Here is an 11,826-nt window from a genome sequence, read left to right on the forward strand (position 1 = left end):
TCCCTTTTCTGAAAAGTCACTTCTTTCCTAATCAATACCATTAAAACATTATCATTTAGGATATGTCACAAGACCTTAATAAAAATTCTGTACTACATTCAAATGAATAACTTTTGGCCAGAGATAAATAGCTTTCTGTAGCCTTCAGCAAAAACAATCCTTCTATGTAACCAAGGCTGGGGAAGGAGGGAAAAGGAAATGTGTGTTTCTTGCTTCCTTATTTAAAACCCTACAATTTTTAACTTACAGGCAAGTAAAACAAATATACAAATTTGGTAAATATGACCATGTAAGATACACTTCAAAACAACCAAGTTAGGCTGCTAGTCATATGCCACTGTGCCTTTTAGCATCCTTTGTGGTTCTGTTTGATCTTTAATTCTTGTGTGTAAAATGCTATCTCATTAAGAACCAGACTAAAAAAAAAATCTGTATTACTCTTCTTTAGCAGGCTTCAACTACAGAAGTACAAGTTGGGCCCATGAGACTGACACAACACCCAATTCAGGTAAGATGCTCCTTCAGTTTCTGATAGAGCCAATTCAGTGTTAACAGGTGAAGAAATTAAGGTTCAACCTCTATAGTTAAGTATAATATTTTAATTTCACTTGTACAAGGACTGTGAGATGGATAATGTACATTTTGTGTATCTGATTGCTTGAGAAGAGATCTACAAGTAAATTGACTCGGTAAACAAGACATTTAGATTTCCATTAACATCCCCTAATTCCTTTTATCTGTCCTGCCAGTAGGAGTGTGTGTATGTGCATTAACTGGGGAAAGAGCTGCCCCTATGGATATTAAAAACTGTTCCATTTTGATATACCAAAGCAGAGAGCTTCATGAAGCTTACGTACGTGTTCAGTTTTGCTGGATTTTGCACAACAGGACAGAGAACTGTAACAGGACAGAGAACTATGTTCTACAGACCACCAGTCCAAGAAATCACACGACCTCCAGCAAGATAGGTTGAACTTCAGCTTAAGGAGCAACAGCTCTTATCCATACCTGCTTCTTTTTCTGTAGATTTTGTTCCTGTGACAGTATCAGATCCCAAGTGGGTTTTTTTTTAGCTTATAATGGATGTTGAAACTCTCAGATTATAGGAAATGAAATAAATTTAGCCTTTAACATTGTTTTAGTGATACGTAATTAATCTGAATTAATTTATGGGTCACTTAATTCTGTAAATTACAGAGACATTTAGTCACCAGTCACCCTCTGTGTGAAAAACCTATGTGTGGAAGAAATGCATCATAAGGCTTTACATTTTTATGTCATTACATTCAGTCTTAATGATGACTCAATCTGATGAAATTACTTGTTGATACTGCAATAAGACTGTGGGGCAGTGGCTTCAGCAGTAGAACAGTCTTTGGTTTTGCAGGGAATTTCAACACATAATTGTGGAACTCTTCACGGAAAAATGATTTTAAGTCATGTTCATCTTCAGAAAGATTATCAAGCAGATATTTAACAACTACAAATACTCTCAGTGCTTTGGTCAGGATATTACTTTCTAGAAATTGGATTTGCCCAAGGGAAAGTTGGATTTTTGTTGTTTTTAAAAACTGACATTCTTCTTGGTGTCTTTTCAGATGGGGATGTTATTTTGTCCTTACATTGCACAAATGAGAATCTGTGTACGAAAAGAATCTGTCTTAAGCAGAAATTATTAAGGAAAATCATTAACTGAAGAATTTTCCTTCAAGATGTTGCCATAAATTAACTTACTTACAGTAAAGTAAAACACTTTATGTAAACCCACCTCATTTGTTTGTGGAACAAGCCACATTACCTCAGATAATTTGGCAAGTATTGCACACAGCCACGCATTTAAAAAATGGTGTGCTAATCTTTTATTCCATCTTGACAATACAATTATGTGTTTCTCTGTGCAGTGCAAACAGCTACTGAATATCACATTTTAAATGTCTATTTGTGGATGATTAATCATGTTTACAATTGTCTGAGAGAAAGTTCAGTTTGTTAAAACAATTGCTACTGGGGCTTTTCTTAGTGAAGTCCATTTTATTGCTGGTGTGTTTTAGGCGGTTATGGGACACCTGTGCCAACCTCAAAATGGCACACATTTTTTGTCTGAGAAGTGACCTTACTTGTGCCTGTGACCTGCCATAAACCATTTAATAGATTCCCCATTGGACTTTATGACCATATATGTCAGAGGAAAAATCTGGTTTATTTTGTACAGAATTGTGACCCAGGTGCTCCTGGCCTTAAGAGACAAAGGGAAGAGTCCAAAGCAAACCAGCCTACTCCAACTCTCCAAACATCCCATATACAGCTTGCACAGTTGCCTAAATTTTGTGCCAAGTCTTGCAAATAGGAATGGTTTGATTTCAAGACCTCAGAAATGACCGTGCTGAAAGTACGTGAAAATGTGGTTCCTCCAGGGGACACAGGAGATCGGTGGTTTTTATAAACAATTAGTGCACATAAAAAAGGTGTTGGATCCTCTTGCAGAAATGTTTGCTCATAAATGTTTGGGTGTGTTCCTATTCAAATGCTGCATTTTCTCACCTTTTAGGACATTTATCTGCCATCATCTCTTCCACAGTGTTGACACTGTGATTTTCCCCGATGAGCTGCAAATGAAGCACGATGATGCACAGCATTTCACTGTTCCTTCATACCAATATAACAGCAGCCCCTCTGTAAATTTATTCAGAGATACTATGTATTTTCCACCTTGAAAGTCTCTTGCTGGGATATGATGATTTGAAAATAATAAGTAACTTCTTAAGCTGCTGTAATTTTCTTTTTCCATTTGGTAGCCTGTGTGTCCTCAGCTGGTATTTCTTCTTGTTTTTCAAACTCTTTAAAGCAAATTTCTGTCCATTTTCTGTATTTGTATAATGAACTGGGAACAAGATGTGCAATGGTTGTGTGAAGCAAATACTTAGAAAGAGGGTAAAAATTTCAGTACATCACCAAAATTGTAAAGGCCTCTACAGAGAAAGTCCATGGTGTTCCCAGACTAGGCAACATTGAGTAAAATTATCTTTTTACAGTAACATCGGTATACTATGCAGCAAAAGAACAACTACATTTGGCAGTTTTTTGCCAAGGAACACATATTGAATTTAAGCATTTCCTTGATCATGTTGTTTATACGGATTGTTATATTTTTATCTTGACTTCGACAGCATTCTTCAAATGTACTTGTAGTTACGTTATGTTTTGATGATTTATAGTAAGCTTCATACAAATGTTAATGAGAAAGCATAGTATTAATACTTTAAAACAACTTTCAAAGTTAATATTCTCAGAAGGATTTGCACACTGATAATTAGCTACTAGTGAGAGATTGGATGGTTTAATTAATCTCTGTTATTTCACAGCTGGTAAAGGATTGCATTTTGCCATCCTTTGTTTCCAAACTGGGAGTGCTAGAGAAGGAAGAGATCAAAAAATGAGCCGCCCCCAACCTCCTCAAATTTTCTTTCCCCACAATGTTGCAGACTAAGAACAACATAAAACTAATGGCAGTTGGAACCAAACAGAAAATTGTATCAGAGCAGGGACTTGAATCAGGAATCAGCAAAATCTGCAGCTTGGCCACATCACTGCTTTCCAACACACTGATGGCTGGGAAAAAAATCAGCGATTAGGAGGAGTGACAACAGTTATCTTGGGTGTTAAGTGCCAGTAAACCAAATCTCCTTATTGATAATGGCAATCAAAAACCTTCCAATAAATTGAAACTTTTACATTCTTAATATTTACAGAAATTCTGAGTGTATCATTTTCTTCCATTGTTTAATAAAACTCTGGTTGTCCTGTCACAGTAACAATGATTGATTTTTTTATTGCTTAGAAGTCAACAATACAGACAACTAAAGACAAGAGGAAGGCTACTGTCACCTTTTCTAGCTTCTAGACTGATGGTGTTGAAATTCATGTGCTGACACTCCAGCTGCATAAAGCAAGACAGATAAAGGTTATTGACCTTTCCTACAGGCATTTGGAGCAAATTTTGCATATTTTTCTTAAACAGATTGCTTCAGTAAAGTCAGGGGATGACTTTTATTTGTGAAATGAACAGGATTTTGCTTTATACATAACTAGTCTCTGGGTGCTGACTTTTTGTGCAATTTTAATAGCTGTGGATAAACTTTTGACTTTTTGATGCCTTCTTTTTCACAGCATATTGGCAATAAATGAGCCCTTTTCTATATCTGACACATAGGGTAGCATGGTTAGTTATCAGTAGCCATGGTAAATATGTGCAGTTGTAATGGGAAATGTCTGCACGACTGGTATGAATAAATTGGACGCTGATAATGTGTGCACTGTAGGGCTAGGAAGAAAAATTTATTCTCTCTGAAAAACACTTTGTTTTACATGAGAAGCACAGAAATACAGCTGTTTTCAGCCTCTCTTCTCTATGCCAGCTTGCAAACAGGCTTCCTACAGCATCTCCTTGATCTTTAGATTAGTGCCTCAGTACACTTCCTACCTTGTGTGAGCAGTTCCTTAAGTGTTCAGTTGAAATTGTCTAAACTACTTCATATGCTTAGGGACAATTTGGGACAATTTATTGGGTAAAAAATTCTCGTATTTGAATATTTTTCCTCCATACTCCATCCTGTACATACCTGCTTGTGTGTTGCTCTTTTTGGCTTTGAAGTAATATTGGTTAATGCCATATTTTTTGCATTAAAGGAGAAAGAACAAATAAAACTGTGTTAATTGCTTGCCCATGTCTTCAGGGATGATAAGGGATAACTAAGGCAGTTGCATTTCAGACAGTTCATTACAATCAAAAGTGTGTGCGGCTCGGATGGCCTGATGAGAGTGGCAATGATATTTGAACACTCCAGCTGGTTGCTGATTGAATTGGAACAGGAGGGAGGAAAAAATCATCATGTGGCAAGTTGGTTTTGTCCTAAATATCAGTCCTTGTTTAAAACAGGTAACTATTGATTATCTATTGATGACCAGTTTATCCATTAAGAAAGAGGTACTACCGCATTGGCTGTTTTACAACCTGTGGTTCAAGCTTCCCACTTCAAAGCAGACTCAATCTTCTACAGGGCAGAAGTGTTTGTTAAGACTTGCACCATGCAGAGGACTACTTTATGTGTTTAATGTGGTGCTGCTGTTTTCCATCCCCTGCAGGTTTTGCTGGTCTTTGCAAAAGAAGACAACCAAAGCAATGGCTTCTGGTGGGCTTGTGACAGAGCGGGATACAGGTGCCACGTTGCCTGGACTCCAGAGTCAGCGCTTGAATGTTTCCTGGATAAGCATCAGGAAATAATTGTTATAGATCACAGGAACTCCAAATATTTTGATGCAGAAGATATCTGCAGGTAACCTAAAGGACCTTACGCTTCTCTTAAGCTGCAGAATACATTGTACAAAACCAAACCTCCTAATTTTAAAAGAAAAAATAGGGGGGAAAAGAAGATAAAAACAACAAACAAAAAATGAACACCTAAAATTGTAGTAAAATGGAAGTTTGGGGACTGAGGCCAGGAGGTTTGCATACATCTGTAAGAGAATAACGATATGAAAACTACACTATGCCAAAGTTGAATTGTAGAATTGTCTCTAGGTCATAGGGGCTTCTATCAGAGCATAAGCCAAAGCTGTTGTGAAATTATTCCTTGCTGTCTGTGCTGCATCTTTCCTGGCTTACTGCTGCAGCAAAATCTGAAGCTGCAGACTTCAAAGGAATGTGTTTGTCCACAAGGTCAGGCACTGCCAGTTCTTCACAAAGGTTTTCATCACACTTCCAGTCCACATGGTTGTGTCTAAGGTGCATTAAGATTATGAGTGCATAGTATTGGAATTCTTTGCTAAAATACACTGTTTCAGCTGCAGCATGTATTTTGCACCATACTGTGCTTCTAGTCTGCCATGAGCTGAAATTCGCCGCGTTTATGACAAGGGGCATTTAGTGCTCAAATACTTGTGCTGATGTATGTTCTTCTACCATACTTCTAAAGACCAACAGATGAACATAAAGATTGTTTATTCGGGACAGTGTGATATGAGTCCAAAAACCTATGATTAGACAGTAAAACACAAATGGGGTGTTCTTCTGATAGCTGGTAATATCTTTTTCGGTTTCTCAATAATATGCAGGGTGGTGAAATTTTGCTTATTCTGTATATAATAAACTATAGTCTTTCGTAATTTGTTATGCCCACTTTTCTTACTTGCATGCCTTGAAAGTACTTCCCATCCTGTAAACAAAATTTTGTGATGTCTAGAAGGACAGTGGTAAATATTAGAGGGGGCAGAGATTCTTGTTTAAATTAGTCAAGGGCACTGAAAATGCTTTGCATGGACTGACCTTTCTCAACTCTTGAATTCAGGGCAGTCTGCCCCAGATAAGCTGAGTACACAGGGGAAACCTTCACTAGGTCATGAGAGTGGGTTTGAAAAGCTGATGTTTGTACTCTGTGGTTTTGGAGCTTTTGCCTTCTTACCTGCTTAGAGCAAAATGAGAAATCTGGTGGCAAAATGAAAATGGTTTGTCTAAGTGGGGATAGGCAGGTTTGGCAGTGCACTATCGTATTTTCTAGCCTCAGTGGTGTCTTTCAGTCCTGACTTTCATTTATATTTTCAGTGAAGGTACTCAGAACAATATTGAGAAAGCATTCAGTGTAACTGACAAATTTTTGTTTCCTCAGGTCTATTCGTGCCACAGAGCCATCAGAGCATACTGTAATACTTGCTGTGGTTCCACGCACGTAAGTATTACTGGTTTGTGAAAGGTTTTTATTTTACTTTGTAAGAACAGTAATTTAACATAGAACAGTTATATCTTACTAGCAAGTCTTACAGAGTAAATGCAGTATTTTTCACCCAAAATGCGCTAGTGATGTTTTATGTTTTATTTGAGTGTTTTATAACTTTCCTTTAGTGCAGATTAGTATTATCACTGTCACCTTCAGAACGGGTTGTATAGTAAGAAAATCAAACAGGTATGTGTTTTTTCTAAGAGAAAAAGAAAATCCAAACCAAAACCAGAAAGCTGTGTATTACTTTCTAAAGGAAATTACTAGATAAGTAACACGTTGTTTATTGAACTGGGTTCTGGGGAAAACTTCAATCCTGTTGATGCTAAATTCACCAGAATGTTGTCCTGAAACCCTTATTCACTAATTCACACTCCATGCATTTAAGAAGAATTCTTACTGATTTAAATATATATTTATCAAATACCTTCAAATACCCTTGTTATAACTCCTACACACTACTGAATCCATTGTCATTTTATTAATTTCCTAGATCAATTAAAATATTAGGAAATAGAGTGGCAGGAGAACTATTACTGGCAAGATTTGAAAATCAACTAGATTTGCTGCTGAACAAGATTTTGCAACTTAACTTTATCTTAATAACATTTTTTTAAGATTGTTTCTCATAGGATATCACAGAACGTCTTTTATCTTTTTCATACTTTCTTTTTGCAATTGCCTTCTGTGTATGTAAAGAGATACAGGACTTCTCTGGACGACCTGTCAGGTTTGCTGTAGGAATAACTATCAAGCTGTATAAAAGCTGCAAATACCTATAATAGAAGGCTATAGCACCAACTTCTGTAATAGTATGATTTTACGTATGTATTTTAGGAAAAACTCTTCTCACTGAGTTCATTATAGTCAGAGAACTATGTCAAATTCATACCATCTAATCCTCAAGTGTTCTGTGCCCATACAATGTACCAGCCCTGCTTAATATCTGTTTCAATGTCCTGGACAATGGGATTGAGTGCACCCTCGGTCAGTTTGCAGGTGACACCAAGCTGGGTGGGAGTGCTGATCTGCTGGAGGGCAGGAAGGCTCTGCAGAGGGATCTGGACAGGCTGGATCATGGGCTGAGGCCGATGGTGTGAGGTTCAACAAGGGCCAGTGCCAGGTCCTGCTCTTGGGTCACAAGGCCGGGCCACAGGCTGGGGCAGAGTGGCGGCAAAGCTGCCCACAGGAAAAGGACCTGGGGGTGCTGGTGACAGCGACTGAACGTGAGCCAGGGTGTGCCCAGGTGGCCAAGAAGGCCAATGGCATCCTGGCCTGGATCAGCAACAGTGTGGCCAGCAGGACCAGGGTAGGGATTCTCCCCTCATACTCGGCACTGGTGAAGCCACACTTCAAATCTTGTGTCCAGCTCTGGGCCCTCATTACAAAAAGGACATTGAGATGATGTCCAGAGAAGGGCAACAGAGCTGGTGAAGGGTCTGGAGGACAAGTCCTATGAGGAGTGGCTGAGGAAGCTGAGGGTGTTTAGCCTGGAGGAAAGGAGGCTCAGGGATGACCTTGTTTCGCTCTACAACTACCTGAAAGGAGGCTATACCCAGGTGGGGGTGAGTCTTTTCTCCCAAGTAGCAAGGGACCTGACAAGATGAAATGGCCTTAATTTGTGCTAAGAGAGGTTTAGACAGGGCATTAGGAAAAATTTCTTCCCTGAAAGGATTGCAAGCGTTGGAACAGGCTGCTCAGGAGCGTGGAATCATCATCCCTGGAAGTATTTAAAAGATGTGTGGATGTGGCACTTTGGAAATGGTTCTGGTGGGCTTAGCAGTTCTGGGTTAAAGGTTTGACTAGATGATCTTAACAGTCTTTTCCAACCTGAATAATTCTGTGGTTCTGTGATTTTGTTTTGTAGATCTGCTGACCAAGAAGAGACTTCTGTTCTTCCCCTTCTTGATGCAGGCTTTGATAGGGTATGTATAAATTGCCTATGTAATATAGAAAACATAGTAACTTCATCAATTACAGACACTTCCACTTCCTCAAATTGAAAATTATACATCCTTTTCTGTCAGAAATTTATTGTTAAGAAAGCAGTGGCAGTTAATTTACTTTTCTTTTCAACAGTGTGTTCCAGAAGCATATGAAATGAGAAACTCTGTGACGTAGCTAGTCCTTTCAGAATGGCAGGAGTACTGAGATTACTTCCATGTGGTCTGGCTGGGTAGTGGGTGGGTTTTGTTGATGACTGCACTAAAAAACAATGTTGGGAGACTCTGATTAAAATATTGCAACATGCTGGCTCATCACCCAGATCCCCCTGTGTGTCTGAGGCTGCTGGGATTTCTCTTCTAAAGGGACTACAAACCTGTCCAGCTCGTGGTGTGAAGAAGAATTTTTTTTCCCATTATGTCTGTTATGTTGGTTTGCACAGTTCTTCTTAGTACAGAGTTAGAGACACTCCTGTACAAGCAGCAGAAGGGAAGATAACTGTTGACGCTGTTTCTCAAAGGGTTTTGAAGGAGAGAGCCAAAAGGCAGGAGTTCTCAGCTCTGAAAATCTAGGTTGCTTACCCTCTCCTAATCTTTATGTGAGTGGCTTTGGATGGATACTGTTACATTACTCTAAAATAAACCAGCTGCATTTTTTAAGTTAGCCATTCATAGGGAAGGATGTGTACTTAAGCAAAAGAAGCACATCTGGAGTTAGAATTAACTGTATTTACTTTCTTAAATATATTTATAGTTAGGAAAATTAACTATAGTAGGTAAAATCAGGGAAGAGATGGAATTAACCCAGCCAAAATCTCATGTTCCTATGCTCATACTGAGTCCAGTGTCTGAGCTAACTCACATTCAGCCCAAGTTTGTTTACACAGCAGAACATGAACCAGAATTACCATTTTCAGATCATCTCCCAAAAAAAGAGGTATAAGATCTTGCCTCTACTGCAAGGGTATTGTGGGGCCAAAGCATTTCTAAAGCACTTAGATGCTCTAAAAATTGGAAAAGGTGAATCTAAGAGAAAGGTCAACCCAAGAAGGCCAGTGCTCTATTAGTGTAGTTTCTCTCTCTCCCTCTCTCTCTCTCTCTCTGGCTTTAATATTTTTCAAAGAAAACTTTATTACTTCTCAGGTCTAGGGTTTCATTCGAACATGATGCAGGGCAATATGTTTTGTGAGCTAGATTGTAACTCTAGGTGTAGCACTGGGTAAAGTCAGAGGAGACTGTGCAGCTGTGAGACACGGCTCAGTGGTGCTCTCTGCCTTGGAAAGAAAAATCTTTTTGCACCTGACAGCTGCAGTAACTACTCTCTCTTGCTGTCCCAAATTTATCAGAGAGCTTGCATAATGTAATAATTCCCTATTGGAATTATTTTCAAGACTTTAAAATGCATCTGATGTCAAGATTTCTACTTTTGCTGTGGGGTGCACATAGGAATCATTTTTGCTTGGATGGGGATCGGTAGGGACAAAATCCATTACCACACAAAGATTTAAAAACACCCTTCTTCAAAGAGAAAGGTGTATTTGTGGGGAGTCTCTTCCTCAGCAGCAAAAATGAAATTTATTTTTGGAAAATCATACCTGCTGAAATCATAAGTTTTTCTTTATGCTGACTTATTTCTGTTTTTTCTTCCTTCTTCTCAAGAATATATTTTATTACATCTTCTGATTTTCCCCCTATATCATTAACAGCTTTTGTGTTTGTGTATTAATGCTGTTGCTAATCCAGTACATTAATTATGCTGATTTTTTTTTCCTCTCAGCCTCATAAATCTGATAGTGGTGGCCTACTTAGGGTGGGCTAATTTGAATAAGCAATTTAGCTTCCTGACTGATTTTTAGCTATGATTTAAATCAGCAAACAGGGGATCTTAACATTTGCAGTTACTGAATTACAAACTTGTATTGTATTTTGAACTTTTTTCCTAAACAAATGTTGATTCTCATTGACCAGATACTATTAAAACTTTCTGGATTGGAATAAAAGAAGTCTTTAATATTAAACCTAATTTTTATTGCTAAGCAAGAAGAATTATGCATCCCTGTTGGCTTATAACTCTTGTGGCTTGTACTAAGTTCCATAAAGAACAACAGCAGAATCCCATTATAATGAAGTAAAAAATAATTTGAGAGTACGTATTACTTAAATCACAATCTACTATATACATACGAAACTTTCTGTAAAGAAAGTGTTTTGTCTGCCTTCTAATATCTGAGAGTTCAGAGATCTTCTTATTCTTGTGTCACATTAGAAGCACAGATTACAAAAGGAAATGTCTCCTGCTATTTTCATGTCCCAGTCAATAGGGAAAGTGATTCTGTACATCTGCAGAAGATTATACAACAGTTAAGAGCACAGTTAGAACTTTGATAAGCTGCAATTCTTGATTCTTAGCAAAAGATTTGTGCCAAGAGTTTTGTAGGTGAACAGCAGTGGTTAAATTTTTTCAGTAAAACACACTACTGTAAAATTTAGTTTATAAAGAGCCTTAGTATATTCTAGTAAGTCTATTTCATAAAATAGGTTGCCATCATTGATAAATTTTATATTATTGATAGATTTGTTCTTATTGTTTTGAATTTAGCACAAATGTATTTGATTATTTAAAAGAGCACCCTAAAACTGAAAATCTAAATCTACACTGCTGTAGAAGAGAAGTTTGTTTGCAGGCAGTTTGATATACAAAAACAAAACTTTGTTTGCTCCTTTGCTTCTGCCAGCTTGATATTGTACCTTTTGTTTTCCCATGCATTCTGTAGTGTATGAAGTGAAAGTTACAGCAATATTTTAAGATCTTAACATTAAGGAGTGAAACAGACCCATGCCAACAGTTGTTTTTAATTTTACTTTTTTTATGTTTTGCTCACAACTTGGAATTAAGCCACTGGTCCCCAAAACAGAGTTTTTCATCCAGGACAGAAGCATAGATTTCTTGAAGGCTCTGCTTTGGACATTTGCATGCTGCTCTGGACTGTGTGTGCAGCTGTGCTGTGAGAACTAGTGACAACACAGGGCATTTCCTGTGATAACTAAAGTCAGTGCACGTGATTGATCAGTAAACTTTAACTGAAGTCAGAGAATTTAATTCTTTTGTAGCA

At 37.9% G+C, this 11,826-nt stretch overlaps 1 protein-coding gene across 1 annotated transcript in view; it reads left to right on the forward strand.

The window, feature by feature from the left end:
• Window positions 1-427: 427 nt before the first annotated feature.
• Window positions 428-11,826, forward strand: part of PDE8B (phosphodiesterase 8B) — a 41,576-nt gene continuing 30,177 nt past the window's right edge. Inside the window, exons 1-4 of the mRNA XM_008640912.2 lie at window positions 428-508; window positions 5,143-5,333; window positions 6,663-6,722; window positions 8,638-8,695. Of these exons, the coding sequence (XP_008639134.1) occupies window positions 482-508; window positions 5,143-5,333; window positions 6,663-6,722; window positions 8,638-8,695 (336 nt within the window). The 5' untranslated portion in view covers window positions 428-481. The remainder of the gene's footprint in view (window positions 509-5,142; window positions 5,334-6,662; window positions 6,723-8,637; window positions 8,696-11,826) is intronic.

This window comes from Corvus brachyrhynchos, unplaced genomic scaffold (assembly GCF_000691975.1).
Source record: "Corvus brachyrhynchos isolate BGI_N302 unplaced genomic scaffold, ASM69197v1 scaffold8, whole genome shotgun sequence".
NCBI classification, from domain to species: Eukaryota; Metazoa; Chordata; class Aves; order Passeriformes; family Corvidae; genus Corvus; species Corvus brachyrhynchos.